Below are 15,817 nucleotides of genomic sequence, written 5' to 3'. Positions count from 1 at the left end.
GTGAGCCACCATGTGGTTGCTGGGAATTGAACTCAGGACCTTTGGAAGAGCAGCCAGTGCTCTTAACCTCTGAGCCATCTCTCCAGCCAGATACTCTATTTTTTAAAAGAGTACATTTGGTATTTACTCTAAATGTGCTATTAGAATAGAAAATAAGTTCTGTTCTGTATTAGAGCCTTGCTTTTTTTTTTTTTTTTTTTTTGGTTTTTTGAGACAGGGTTTCTCTGTGTAGCCTTGGCTGTCTTGGACTCACTTTGTAGACCAGGCTGGCCTCGAACTCACAGCGATCCGCCTGCCTCTGCCTCCCGAGTGCTGGGATTAAAGGCGTGCGCCACCACTGCCTGGCTGAGCCTTGCCATGTTTTCTAGGAAAAGAAATTAAGATTTCTGCTTTCCTTTAATGTCTGCCTAGAGGAAGTGTAGGCTGATGGCACCGAAAGGCCATGAGCAGGAACTTCCTGCTCGTGTGTCTGGCTCAGCTACTATGTGAAGCCGTGAACTGACCAGTGAAGAGGATGAAGCCGTCTCAGGCTGCTCTGTCCTCTCCAACATCAGGGCCATTTGACCTGACCTCCTAAATCCCAGCCAAGCAGCTTCCGCACTGCTCTGAGGCTGCGACCTGTGGACAAACTACTCTGCCCAGGCAGGGTGACTGAAGTCCAGTCTCAACCCAGTCAGAATCCAGGTGTTCATTCTAGAAGAGTCAGGCCATTCGGAAAATGATGCTTTTTTCACAGCCCTTATCCATCCAGACATTGGGCATGGGATGAGGAAAGCCCCAGCTGGTACGTAGCCCGCTTCAGCCAAGCGTGGTCGGGAAGCCAAAGCTGTACAAGAGGCTGATGGCAGCATTAGTTTCCATGTTTTACTTCCTTCCTCCTAGGGATGGGGTGCTGCCAAGTTCACTTCTGTTTCCTAAAACACTTCCCACAGGCTACTAGGTAGCTTTACAGCTGCAGCTGAGGCCTGATCGGGTAGGTGGTCGTTGTCCTTCTCAGCTGTGTGGGAGGCTGAGAGGGTGCCACACACGCACCTGTGTGGGAGGCTGAGGGGGTGACACACACGCACCTGTGTGGGAGGCTCAGGGGGTGCCACACACGCACCTGTGTGGGAGGCTGAGGGGGTGCCACACACGCACCTGTGTGGGAGGCTGAGGGGGGACACACACGCACCTGTGTGGGAGGCTGAGGGGGTGCCACACACGCACCTGTGTGGGAAGCTGAAGGGGTGCCACACACGCACCTGTGTGGGAGGCTGAGGGGGTGACACACTCGTATCTGTGTGGGAGGCTCAGGGGGTGCCACACACGCACCTGTGTGGGAGGCTAAGGGGGGACACACACGTATCTGTGTGGGAGGCTGAGGGGGGACACACAGGCATCTGTTGGCATCTCGCCTGCGCTCGGCATCAACACAAGAAGCCCTCCTTCCATGGGGACCATGTCCAGCTGGAAGGCAGCTGCAGCAGGCCTAGCCACCTACTTTACTTATGGGGCCACCCTTCTTCCTACAAGCACGCCAACAGGTCTGTGTGTTACCAGGCTCCTCAGGGCCTAGGAACCAATCTTCTCCAGGCAGTCAGATTGCTGGAGACGTTCTTCTTGGTCGCTGACACTGAACATACACAAACTGCTCCATGCAGACCTCTAGAAGGTATGAGTGAGCAAAGTGACTCATAGGCCACAAGGGCTGGGACATGGAGGCAGAGTCCAGCACAGGCTGTCACCACAGAGAAAGCCTGTGTGTAGCAGGTACCAACACAGGCAAGAGAAGCAACAGCCTCACCCGCTACCATCAAGTTAGCTTTTCCTTAACTAGATGCCTTAGAAGTCACTGCTTCATGAAGAATTTTCTTTCTTTTTTTAAGGAGGGGCATCAGGACAAGAACGCGTTCTGTGGCCCAGGCTGCCTTGAACCCACAGTAATTCTCCTGCCTTAGCCTCTCAAGGGTTAATATTGCAGGCATGAGTCAGGACTGACACGTTTCTCAGAGGTTATACTGTGGTAATGTAAGAATGCTTGGAAAGCGGTGCACTGTAAGAAATAGTAAGCTTCTACGTTAATTAAGGACAAGCCTGCAAGTACTTATGAGTACAACAGGATTTTTGTTTGTTTTTTGAGACAGTTTCTCTGTATAGCCTCTGTATATCAAGTTCCAGAATTGCTCTATAGACCAGGCTGGCTCCAAACTCACAGACATCCACCCACCTCTGCCTCCCGGGTGCTGGGATTAAAGGCGTGTGTGACCACTGCCTGGCTATAACAGGTTTTGAAAGACTTCCAATTTGGGCTAAATTCTTTTTGTAACGTGCGTGTGTGCGTGCGTGCGTGCCTGCCTGCCTGTCTATACATCACATGCATGCTGAGCCTGAGGATGCCAGAAGAGGGCTTCAGATTCCCTGGGACTGGAGTTACAGAGAGTTGTGAGCTGCCACTGCAGGGCTGGAATTGAACCCAAGTCCTTTAGAAGAGCAGCCAGTACTCTTAGCCAGCCACTGAGCTATGTCTCCAACCCTGGACTAAATTCCTAAAAACTAACTTCCTACTTTCAGAACGAGACTGGCTTATTTAGAAATACAAATATGTTTCAGGTGCAAGAGGGTTAATGATACTAGTCCAAAGGAAATAGGAAGGCGTCTTCCTCTTTAATCATCCACAGGAGGATAACCCTGAGTAAGAGTCACTACACCCCTCACTTCAGAGAAAACCTACAGAACCACCCCTGGCGCCCACAGGAAGCCGCCACCTGAGGCGAGGTGCTCGTGGCTGTGTCCACCTGCTTCATTTCTCTGGGTGATAGCTCACCAGGATTTGCCAACACAGAAGGGTTCCTCTCTCTGGTATAAGCCAAAGGAAAGTGGCATGCCTCAGCCTGCCCCTCTTCCTCCCCACAGCCTAACCCCCGGTCCAGCATGTGCAGTGAGAACAGCATTCACCCCAGACTCATCTTTTTCTCCATTATTGTGATGCTGTGCAGCACTCAAAAGCCAGCACACTTGCTTCTACAGGGAACAACAGCGTCTCCATTCCGAAGTGGTTTTTTAAAGAGAGGACTAATAACTCGTGTCCATCTGTGGCGTTTTATGTTGCAAATTGCATTAAAATAGACGCCCTGTATTTTACTAACTTTCCCTAAGCCATATAAGCAGAACAGAGTGCTTTGGGGTCACAGCCAAGACAGGACAAAGTTGGGCCTCACAGACCAAACCTGTCTCCAGTTGCTGGCCTTCTCCTCAAAACTAGAGTTTTTCTCTCTCAGGAAGCTGGGCCATTCAAAGAAGCCAAGAAGAATAAGACATAGCTTTGAGCAATGCTTGCTATTTCCTTTTTTTTTTTTTTTTTCAGGACAATCTTGCCCTGGAGGAAGAGATCCTACAGAGCCAATCCCAGGCCGTTCACAAGCAGCCCACGCTGCCATGCCGGTTTGCACAGCGGAGGTGAGAGTCAGGAGCTGCCCCTGGCGCAGGCGGGCCTGGGCCTGGGCGTAGGGAACGTCAACAGAGCTCAGCTTACAAAAGAGTTTCAGGTGAGGAAATCACTGGACGGTGACAGGCAGAGCATTCTGGCAGCAGCACTTTGCTTTCTTTTCCTTCCTGTAGACTGGAGTTTGACTTCTGGTTAGAAAGAAACATCTAGACAATACACAACCATCTCATCACATTTTCACTTCACGTCTTACTGGTCCTGCGCTGGGCTGGGCTTTTCACAAAGCCAGATTTGTGCCATGAAATAGTCATTCCCACTCCACCTATCTGTTTGCTCAAAGCCAAAGAAAGACAGTTTTCAAAGGCAATAAAAACAATTTCAAAGAGATAAAAGTACACCTTAAAAATCGTTGAAAATTCCTAAAGTAGAGTTAGCACTGTGGGGAACAACAATTAATCCAGTTTCTTCAACCAGAAGTTAGCAAAGGCTGCCGCTGCATCAGGCACCAAGCGCGCAGCCTCCTCATATCACTTCCCTGGTTCTTTCTGACAGATATTTCTATTTTCTTCTGGGAACTATATTTGGATCTCAACTATACTTTTACAGGATCCACTGAGGGGTTTGTGAAAGTAAAGATACCAAGATTTTATCATGTGCCAGAATTAATGGGCTTAAAACCTGGTAATTAAAAGCATGGTCACTCATGACAAGCCTCACAAGCAGGTCTGCAGGGCACACCCGACCGATACTCAGACGGCACAGAGCTCCAGGCAGGAGGGAGTGCTTGCCCCAAGCTCACTGGCGCACCTGACTCACCAGGTGCCCTCCCCCGCTGATGCCTGGAGTCAGATGGGCCAGGAAGGGCCAGGCACAGGTTCCTCAGAACCTGTCCAACCGGCTAGAAAACTGCAGCAGAGCAGCTCCAAAGGGCACCGCTGCCCATCGGAGGCAGGTGTGGGCAAAGGGACCAGAAGAAGCCTTCTCAGAAGAAAGTCCACAGCAGCTACCACTGCCTGCTGCTGGCTGCTAGCTTAGGAGAATCAGGCGTCTGTGAAGGAGAGGGCTGGCAGCCCAGCAGCCGGACAGCTGCTGTTTCCAAGCACACCATACAGACATGAGCTCCACAGCAATACCTCAGGTTTGTCCCACAAGTCAGCAAGTCCAACCTCTCCAAGCCCAAAGAAACAAGGGCACCCACAAGAGTTTGTGCAGATGACAGCCAGAGATTGTTGCATACCAACTACTCCTCGGCCAGGAAATTCAGTGTCGTTCCAGAGACTGATTTGTACGTAAAGTGAAGGCCATTGCTACAACCACCCACTAAGTCCTACCAGAAGCAGCAGTCTACACATCACACCTGACATCTCAACCTAATACCTCCCCGTGGGACATCCTACACTCAGAAAGCTTGGCTCACGTAAGCTCTGGGAAGACCAGGCCGAGCTCCCTTCTACGGTCCTTGGCCTCATGGCCAAGAGCTTATTATATTTTGGTGTTTCTTCCCCCTGAGCATGAAAAGAAGACAAGAGTGTGGAGTAGGAGACAGGCAGAGAGCCAGGCGTGACCCTGACGTGGCACTGACGGACTGTCAGGAGACTGTGACAATGGGGAGGACCCTGGGCTCTGATGTGCAGTTAGTTGCTTTTCTTCCCTGCGTGGTGAAGGATGGCCCTGAAGCAGCAGATTCCTTCAGCAGCTATGGAAGCTCCTCGCCATAGGAAAAGCTGGAGTTGGAGAAAGCAGGACAGAGCCCGAAGACCCATTGCAACCCCGACAGATCACACAGCGAACTTCAGAGCCGCGTCATGCCTACTATGCGTCACGCCTACCAGCCCTGCTTTCCTTTTCTCTTTCTTTCTTTCTTTCTTTCTTTTTTAAGGTTTTTCAAGACAGGGTTTCTCTGCACAGCTCTGGCTGTCATGGAACTTGCTCTGTAGACCAGGCTGGCCTCAAACTTGGAGATCCACCATCCACCTGCCTCTGCCCCTAACTGGTGGGATTAAAGGGGTGTGCCACCACTGCCCAGCTTATCAGCCATGCTTTTCAAAGACTGCTCATTTCTTTACAAAATCACCCAGTATTGTGATACAAGTTCTGCAGCATGAAGTGAGGAAAGGCACTCTCGTGGGAACTGTGTAACCCTGGCTTTTCGCTCTGGACCAGGTGCCCACAGGTCCCTACAATCGTGAGGAAGTTGGCTGGGACTTCTCATCTGTGCCTCTTGCCTTCAAAAGCAACAGCATGGCCTTGAGTCCCTTACATTTAACGAAAGACAATGGTGAGACAGCCGCACGCACGTTCCCTCTGACACGGCCACATGCTCGCAGGCCAGCACCTGTCCCCATTATCTCTTCCTCCCTCAGGCCGTCCTGCCTTCCTACCTCCTGCCTCAGAGAGGGTAGAAGAACATGGCACGGCAGCCTGAGAGATCGCTGCTCTCTGAATAGAATATGTCAGGGTTGCTTTTACTTGGAAGCAGGAAGCAACTGCACACCAGAGCCAAGGGTCCTTCCCAGCCTCACAGTCTCCTGGCAGTTCCTCAGTGCCACGTCAGGGTCACACCTGGCCCTGGGCCTGTCTCCTACTCCACACTCTGACCTCTTTTCATCTTCAGAAAAAGATTTTAAAAAAAGATAAAAAGAAGACGACGACAGTGGCGGCAGCTACCCACCTGCCGGAGTCCTGTGGACTGAGCAAGACACCGTTGATGTGAGGAGCTGCACCTCGCTGGGATACTTGTGAACAAGATAAAAACCTTTTGGCTACATATACAATACAGTGTCAGAAAGTTGAAGGTGAGGACAAGAAAGCAGCTGCAAGAACCTCCCTCAAAGCCACATAAGTAGCAACCTGCACGGCAATGGCGAGGGCAGCAGAGCGGTCACAGTGTGGACAGACCCTGGACAGCTGGGCTCTTGTCCCTTCCCTCTCACAGCCAAGTCTGCAACCAACAGCGCAGCATCCTGAGACGCACACGTTTGTCACATTGTACACCATCAATGTATGCTTATGCTCCATAGAACCAGTCCAGAGCAACTGCTCCTGAGAGCAGGTGGCTCCAGTAAAATGCCCAGGCGGAACATTCTGGAGCTGTGCCTTGGAATGGGGGGTGGAGGGAGGGGGATGTTCCAGGGGGCCTGGAAATTTAGCATCTTAGCTCACACTTTCAGAACTGTGGGATGTTTTGTCTGTTCTGACTCCCTAGGCTGTACGTCCAGTGCTTACACCTCACTTCACTCAGCAATCTGCAGCGTGAACAGTCCTGGAGAGCTCTGTGAGGCAGGGGAGAGGGCAGCACCCTCAGAAGCGGAGCCAGGTGCTGGTCACTACACTGCAGCATCTCCAGCCAATGAGGGCCAAGGTCCCAGGTCTAAGGGCGGTAGCTCCACATCTGCAGGCTCTAACTCTGGACCTTCATGCGCCAGGCACGCTACTGCAGTTCCCTTGCCTGACTTTCATGGGTATTTGTTTTCTTTTTCTTTTCCCTTGGGAGGATGCAGAACATATGTCCTCAGCACAGGTGACTCTATCTCCGTGCGGCAATTGGCACAAAACAGTGGGGTGGGGGTGGGACGACAATGCTTTTTTGCGTTTGAACTTCATTTTGTTTCTTTCTGAGGAGGCAAAGGTAGGCACCAAGTAGCTCAGAGAGTCCACCCTGACGCGAATGTCGCTAACGGGTCCTCGCTGCCTGAGTCACTGCATGCTCACTAGGCAACCCTCAGCACCTTGTGGCTGCAGAGTCACTAGCAGCGTGGAGTCCGGAGTATTCTAGTGACTGAGCGTTCCTCTGTTCCCATACATGTTACCTTTCTAAATATTCAGCAAGGTCTGAGGTGGGACCTGGGGCCCATTTGCTTCCCTGGACAGCCGTGTTTGGGACCCTCTCTCTCCACATAGCAGATCCTGTCCCATCCCACAAGACATGGTAGTCATTTCCTGTCTGATCCACCTCTGAAAGGGGAAGAGCGGAGCCCCAAGATGCTGGTATTGGCAGCTAGCTGTACCGAGCAGCTCACCGGAGGCTGACAGCTTCTGAACAGGTGGTATGTTTGTCTGAGGCATGTCTGCCATGTGGCACAATCACCCTTCAGCACAACCAACAGGCTTTACCTTGAAATGGCTGTCACAAAAGGTGTGAGCTCCTGGGGTTCATAGGCGCGTGCAAAGGCCCAGCACACATAGCAGGCAGCATCCCTGACGTTGGCCCCGACGCTGCAGGCTCCTCGCTTCTCGTCGTAGGTCAGCGCCTTTAAGATCACCGTGACAACTGGCAGGAAACAGAAACAATGAGCAGCTGGTGGCACAGCACGTGGCGGAAACACAGACAGGCCATGCACTCAGGCTTGCAAGACTCAAACTCTGCTCAGAGAACAAGCAAACAAACAACAGAAAGGAAAAACCCTGAAAGGAAAGCAAGTCCACCAGCCCAAAGGTAAAGAGGCATCTTTTAGTTTCTCAAGCATCGCACAAAGAAGCTACCCTACTTCAAAACAAAACCCACAGCTGGGCTGCCAAGCTTGTGGTCACACCAAGAGAGTACAGAACTCAGAAGCCCACGCCAGGATAAAAAGGGGAGTGATCGTGACACCCACAAATGAGGCAGAAGGATGTGAAGACATGGAACACCATCCCAGCTCTTGTTATCACAGAGGGGAGGAAGCACTACCATGTGGCCTGGACCACAGAGGGGCCTGGACATCCCAGGCCTGAGGAAGCAGACACAGAAAGCCAGTCTTAGTTGCCCTGTGTGCACAGGATTGTCACTTGTTTCACTATCTAAGCTGTCTACAGCAGCCAAGAGATAGGGTCATATGAATTCCTCTTCTGGTTCTAGTGAAAATACAACCAAGCAGTTAAAACACATGCACGCATGAGACAGACAGACAGGCAGACACACACACACACACACACACACACCAGTTGATACAAAGAAGTGAGAGAATTTAAGATGTGTGCAGGAATGCTGGAACATTAACTTATAACATTCCTGAGAATTTACTCAAAGGACTCTAAGTCAATGTATCACAGACATACTTGCTCATAAACACTTTTTGCTTTGTTTTTGTTTGAGACAGGGTAACACCATGTAGCTATCGCTGGCCTCCAACTTGCTATGTAAATCAGGCTAGACTAGCCTCGATCTCTGCCTGCCTCAGCTTCCCACTGCAGGGTTTGTAGGTGTGTGCCACCATCCCCAGCACATTCACTGATGTTTATTTGCAGCACTGTTCAAAATAGTTAAGTTACAGAACCAACCTAGATGCTATCCGTCCAGAGAAGGATGGGTAAAGGAAATACAGTACATCTAAACAGTCACATTTTATTCCACCATAAGTAAGAACAAATCAAGGGGCTCAGTCACTGAAGTGTCTGCAAAGCAAGCCTGAGGTCCTGAATTCAGCTCTCTGGCGCCCATATAAGAGACAAGCTTGTTAAGGTGTATAACCCCAAACCTGGGTACATGAGGAGACAGAGGACCTCTGGAGCTCGCTGGACGACCAGCCTAGCCACATCAATGAGTTTCAGGCTCAGAGAGAGAACCTGTCAGAAAATGAGATGGACAGAAGGTACCTGACACTGATGTCTGACTTCCGAGTGTGTGTGTGTGTGTGTATGTGTGTGTGTGTGTGTGTACACGCAAGACACAAATGAAATCATGCTATTTACAGGAAAATGGATCCAACTGGAGATTATCATATTAAGCAAATTAACTCACTTAGGTAAATGTCGTATTTTTCTCTCATTTATAGATCCTAGATCTTATGCAAAAATCACGCATACACACGACATGAAGGTAGAAGCAAAACTGTCTGGGAAAAACAAAAAGGCCCTAACAGGAGAGAAGGGAAAAGGAAATGTGGTGAGGAACACAGTAAAAGTAGATTATACACTTTTATGAAAATGTCTTTATGAAAGCCAGTACTGAGTACAACAGCTATATGCCAACAAAAAATTAATTAAATAAGGGCTTAGGAGATGGCTCAGTCAGTAAAGCACTTGCCACACAAGCATGAGGACCTGAGTTCACGTCCCCAGTGCACACGTAGCCTGGTAATGCTAGCACAGGAGGGACGGAGATGAGATGGTCCCTGCAGCCTGATGGACAGCTCATCTCGCCAAATACGAAGAGCCTTGTATTAAAAAATACTGTAAGAAGAGAAGACACCCACAACTGCCCGCTGGCCTCCACAACACACATACATATTATACACACATATACCACACACAAAAATAATGAAAACAAATGTTACTGTGTCTGTTCTGTGTGTTCCTGTGTTTGTGAAGTACAGCTTGTAAGAGATGTGTACTCCTCTCATAGCTGAGAGTTTGTATTTATTGAGTCACATAAAGGAATTTATTTCTATGTGTAGGAGGTTGTAGGTGGACGTGCTTGTGCACATGTGCAGGTCAGAGGACATCCTTCAGGAATTATTTCTGTCTTTCCACCATGTGAGATCCAAGAAGTAACCTCAGGCTGTCAAGTGCCTTTTACCTGAGCCATCCGACAGCCTGGAATTTGATTTTATAAGATCAATTGCTAATCTGTTTAAGTCTCTTACAATGGAAGGTGTAATACAAAAACTTAAGAAAAACTTTGATTTTTACAGAGCAAAGATAGGTTATTCTTTTAATGCCATGCTAAATGGACTTTTCTAGAGGAGGATGCTGCCAGTCTCCATTTCTTGATCCCAGCCAGACAATCATGCAGAGACAGCTCTCACTGGTGTTTTAAAATGTGCTTAAAACAGGACTGGAGGACTAGCAATATGGTTCAGTGGTACAGAACCGGTGCCTAGCAAATATGAGGCTGGGTTCAATTTCCAGCACCAAACCTAAAGAGAAACAGAGGAGCATCCTGCTGGCATCACAGTTCTGGCAGTGTCCACAGCTAGGCGTTCTGTGACATGGCAGGAGCTGGCCACCAGCACTAAAGCTGGTATGTAAATCAAAGACTTTAGTCATTTACTAGCAGGCCATGCAAAGGACATGCGAGTGTCCAGGGACTCTTACGCCCAGAAAAGTGGAGCACGCTGCTTCCAGGACTACATGCGTGCTACCCTCAGAACCCCCAACAGTGCATTCGATTCCCTGACCACACACGAGTACCAGCTCTGTGTCCCCAAACAGTGTGAAGACTGGCACCAATCAGGTGTGTGTATGTGAGACACCTGTCCCTTGCATCTCTATCAGAAAATAGCACCCAGAAATACATAGGCAACACACACACACACACACACACACACACAACTAACAAACAAACAAAACTTGAAGGACTATCGATGTTATAAAAACAAATCCCTGCCCTTTTGCTTCTAAGGATTTTTCTATATAAACATCAAAAGTAGTCATGGTTCAATGGAAGCTATTTCATACACTTGTGGTGTTTCAGGGAAGCTGTAAAATGTACACAGGACACACACATGCTAAGGGAGCACTGTTGTCTGTAGTGCATCCTCATTAAGATGCTGAGTCGCCCAGCGTGGTCCTGCTGAGAACCCACCTCTCCCTGACAAGTCACAGCATCAGGACATCTGACTGGGGACAGACTTTGGCCTCTAGATGTCCAAGACACAGCCTGTATTCCCAGCAGTTTCTCACGTAAGCGGCCACCCTGAGGTCTTGGGCATCATGGAGAGCCTAGTAAGTAGTCATCCCAGGGCCAGCTATTCCGGCTTCCTCACAGCCGACCTCTGAGTCAGCCCCACCCACAGGAACAGCTCCTACACCCAACAGCTCAGCCCAGCCCCACCTCCTACCATGCCAGAGCTGGCTCCTCTGGGTCATTCTTGAGGTCCCTACCAGCTCCTACCCAACTCCCAACTAGCCTTACAGTCCACCTCTCTGCTGGACTGCCATTGCAATGTATGTCCCAGACACTCCCTACAAGGCCTCTCTGCCCCCGAGGGAGGAGGCACACCACCAGGCAGACTCTCTGGAGCAGGAAGCAGTCTAGCAGCAAGCCAGTTATCTGATAGGCCTCTCATTACTCCTGTACACACCTCATATTTCCCCAAACATGGAGCTAATGGTTAAATATAAACCTAACAAAAGAGAACCAACATGGCTGCTGTAGATTAGGAATTACATCTACAGTTATCTTAACCTGAGCTATATCCAACCTGCACTGCTGAAAGGTCCTCTGTTCTACTGACACAGCCAAGTTGAGCTGGAATTGCTCCTAGTTTGCCATTATATAGCTCAAATTCACAACTCTGTTAATTAGCAGGGCTGCCCACTAGGGAGCAAACAATGTCAAGAAAATTGGCTGTGGCACCTGTGGGAAGGTAGTGTCCATATACGTGGTATCCACTGCCAGCTGGACTCCCTGGAGCTCATATAGGCACCGCAGCCCAGATGCTCTGGGCAAGGCCGGCCAGCAAGCCTCTGGCCTCAGGGAAAGCTGAGTGTGTTCTCTAAGTGTCAACTTATCACTCCACAGGACAAAATCAATTTCCAGGCAGGCAAGTACGAGTGGCAGTGTCAGCATTCTCAATGTCCACCTCACATCTCCACTGCACCGTGCTAGGAAGCTGTCTGGTACCACCCAAGAGCAACCCCAACAGGCAGACACAGACCTCACACACCATAGAGCCAGCCACAGCACGCCCAGGGTTCTGTCCCCAAGTTGAAGTGAGATAATTTTGGAAACTAGCCCTTTTCAGGGACTAGTGACAAAGCCACCCATGAGAAAATCAAGTGATGGGTCTGTATCCACTTACAGTATGTGGTGAAGGACTTTCTCAGGGCGTAATCCTGTTTACTGTTCAGAGAACTAATGGCCTAGGAGGACACCAGGCGGTTCCAACTGCCCATCCAACTTGAGAGGCCATCAGAGGTGCAGGCTCCAAGAGCCCACTCCCACCCTGCCTGTCCCCACGCAGAGCCAGAATCTTCAGATGCCACCATAAGCTGAGCCTCCCATGCCTGTGTCCTTCTACAAGTGTAAGTTAGAAAAGCAGAAAGTAAAGCTCATTAGGGCATCAGGCCCCAAAGTCACCCAGCAAAACCCTGACTGGTTTCCCCCTATTCTGGCCCACAGCCCAGTAGTCAGCAGTCTTCAGGGACAGCATCTGGCTCTTCTTGTGCTGAGATATCTAAATGCATCCTCCATAGATACACAGCAAACACCAGGAGGTGACAAACAATATGGTGTGAGGCAACTGCCACCAGCAACTAGCTGCTAAGTGGAGGCTGGCACAGTAAGGGCAGGATGCCAGGATACAGATCACTGGAAAGGACCTGATTCGTAGAAAGGACAACTTGAGAAAGCAGTAACAGGGTGGGGGCAGGGGGATGCCAGACTTGACTACTGCCTCTGATTCATCCCAAGGTAGTGAGACTGGCATGAGAAGACAGGTTGGACCTGTCTGCTGCTCCTAAGATGGCACCTCTGTGGATGGCCTCCTGAGCTGTGTCCAGCCTCTGCCCTGTGAAAGGTAGGCCTTCAGTTTCCAGCTCTGTTATTCAGAGATCTAGGAAACAAGACCCAGGGTATCTTTAGGGGCTACAAGGGCACTGAGCACTCACAAAGCTGGGCTCGGGGAAGGGGGAATGGTGATTTGGGACAGGAAAATCTTTGCCTTCAACCTTTATATAATCATTATCAGACAGAAATTCTGAAACAGCTCTTTCCAGATTCAACAGGTTTAAAATAAGGAAACTATTCAATAGATTTGAACAAAAACCCATTCTCCTGGTTCCAATTACACACTGCAAATGCATGTCAAATATATGTATCATACCCCAGAGGGCTTCCTTTTGGCAACTTGGGAGTCCAGCAAGGTAATTTAAACACCCTTCTCTCTGGACAGCATGTCATTTGCTTAACACAGGCTGCCTAAGGAAGAGCGGCCTCCAGGCGAGAGACGTGATTTAACCCCCAGAGCCCCACACTCCTCACTGCAGGGTCTGTATAGCCTATAAGCCAGGGACACACGGATATAGGTACCCTTTGCATAAGTAGAAACAACCAGCTCATAAAAATCACCACACAGTTATATCTCTTGATAGCCACTCAGCCATATTAATTTAAAACAAGTTATCACACTGGGCAATCGTGGAGCGTGCAGGTTCCTGAGGTGTGTCTGGTGCAAACCCCAGGCTTTGCTCGACCTTCATAGTCAAACTCGATGGTAAAGAACTTGCAGAGATAAAGTATACAGTGGCCTAAGCAATCCCAAGGGGACAGTATGAAAATGTATGAAAGTCACCTCTTCCAGTGCAGCCCAGGAGGCTAACAACAGGCAAGGTACTGGCCATGGGCACACAGGCACCACAGGTAGCAATGTCTCCCAAGCGATGCATAAATCCGTGCAATACCCTGATCTACCACATCCCATGAGTGGAGCCACACTTAGACCCAGAAGCCCGCCCACCAGCCTGAGCTTCAGAGTCCTAGCTTCCGAGATCAGGTGTGGCTGAAGGACCTGCCCCTTGTACCAAGAGCCATCGCACCGGCTTGAGGAATGTAGTCCAACCTGCTCAGGGAAAATGTCCCTTGAATATGCTGAAGATGAGTAGAGTGGTGCACAGAACATTGGGCTCCGAAGACCTCTGGGATAATCTCCCACAGGCCATGGCAGAACGGCCCCAGGGGTCCCTCACTGACCTGCAGCGGCAGCATCTGGCCTTTGGCTATGGAATCCTGTACTGTGAGGGAAGAGAAGCAGAGCCGTGTGGATCTGGCCTCCCTTGAAGAGCCAGGAACAACTCACTCCGCATGTGGGGAGCACACTTTCCACGCCCAGAGCTGTAGGGTACATCCACACTCCAGGGGCACGTCAGCGTTCACCTCCTGAGCAGGTCATTACAGTAAGCCCGCATTTGATCTAGAAAAGGGCTCTGCACTCATCTGGGTCCTAGAGACCCTCCAAATACACAGCCAAGAGGCAAGGCCCGTCTGTCACGCAACCCAGACAGGTGTCCTGAGGATCCTATGAGACACTCCCACAGCAGGTACAGTTACCAGCTTGCAGCGCCCTTCAAAGGTGCTTCCTCACAGGAAATTCAGTCACAGGCGAAGACACTTCCACTAAAGGTGCAGTCTCACGAGGGGAGGACCCTTCAGAAATGCTAAACCCAACCCACCTACACCAGCCTCCTGGGTGGCACAGCAGATTCTTCTAGACACCGTGACAAGAAACGCAGTACAGTGCCCATATCCACCCACTTCCATGCCTGTCGGCTGGAGAATCAGACGAAACGCACATGACTAGTAAGAAGTATGGGCGCCTATAAACAGCCTCCCTGATGGACACGACAGGAGTGGACAACAGGGGTGGGCAGTGGCAGTGAGTGTGGCAGTGAGGGGACAAGGTCATGTAGTGACACTATATTAGAATCTCAGCTACAGGTGAAGTTTAGGCAAAGTCACATCTGGGGCTGATGGCACACGACACAGACAATTCACTGTTGAAAAATTGAAAATTAATTGTTCAGTATGAGGTGTTTTGTTATAGGAGCCCCTAAGAGCGTCAAGAAAGCACGAAACCCTGAAAGTCATCCTGATGAGTGTGGTTTAGCACCTGTCCAAATGGAGAGCCCAGGGGTGCCTCTCCACGTGTTACTGGAAGGCATGGTGAGTGGTCAGGGATCTAGGACACCAACGGACGTCCAGTAGGCCACATACACAGATGACGCAAGGCTTTGTCCTGGCACGCACAGCAAAGCTTCCATGTGAAGCCAGGCTTGATAGCACTCTGCAAGCTGGGATTACAAAGTGGATTTCTGTAAGTTCAGGGTCACTCTGAGCTAGTGAATGACCTTGTCTTTTTTAAAAGAAAAGAAAAGAGAAGAAAAGAACCACACAAACCAAACCAAACAAATAAAACAGCTTCTGTGAGAGCCCATGGTGACAAAGAGGACAGAAAGCAGGGGTTCGCTGGAGCCTCCATGGATGCCAGGGGGTTGGCAGCAGGGACACCAGCGCCTCCCCGGGGCTTTGCGCGTCTCTCCAGAAGGAGCCCCTACCTGCAGGGCTTACACACATGGCAGCTAACTGGCAGCAGCTCCACCTCCCAGTCAAGCTCACACTCTGGACATAGCAGCTACCACCAAGGTGCTACCACAGGTCTATGTTACCGGCCCTCCCAGCAGAATGGAAAGTCATCTTCACATGCAAGACATGGCTCTGCATCACAAGGCGTGTTGGTAGAGCGCAGGAAACAAGCTGCAGCTGCCACAAGTGAAATGTGGGATCCAAGTGCTGTTGACAGATGAGGCTGGAGGGAACACTCAAGCCACTTCCCACCAAACCCCACTTCACCAGTAGAGGCCAACTGAGGCCTACAGTTGTAGCCCAGACAAGACAACTCAACCAAAGGGCAAACAGGTCAGCCTCCCAAGGCACCATTCCCTTTGGATTCCATCTTCCTTGTCTTGACCCAGTGT

General features: G+C 50.1%; 1 protein-coding gene across 1 annotated transcript in view; it reads right to left on the bottom strand.

Moving 5' to 3' along the window:
• Window positions 1-15,817, bottom strand: part of Tbcd (tubulin folding cofactor D) — a 163,441-nt gene that overhangs the window by 66,371 nt on the left and 81,253 nt on the right. The window contains exon 14 of the mRNA XM_051159315.1: window positions 7,538-7,694. Coding sequence (XP_051015272.1) covers window positions 7,538-7,694 — 157 coding nt within the window. The remainder of the gene's footprint in view (window positions 1-7,537; window positions 7,695-15,817) is intronic.

Source organism: Acomys russatus, chromosome 16 (assembly GCF_903995435.1).
Source record: "Acomys russatus chromosome 16, mAcoRus1.1, whole genome shotgun sequence".
Classification (NCBI taxonomy): Eukaryota; Metazoa; Chordata; class Mammalia; order Rodentia; family Muridae; genus Acomys; species Acomys russatus.
This window is presented reverse-complemented; position numbering and strand designations above follow the sequence as displayed.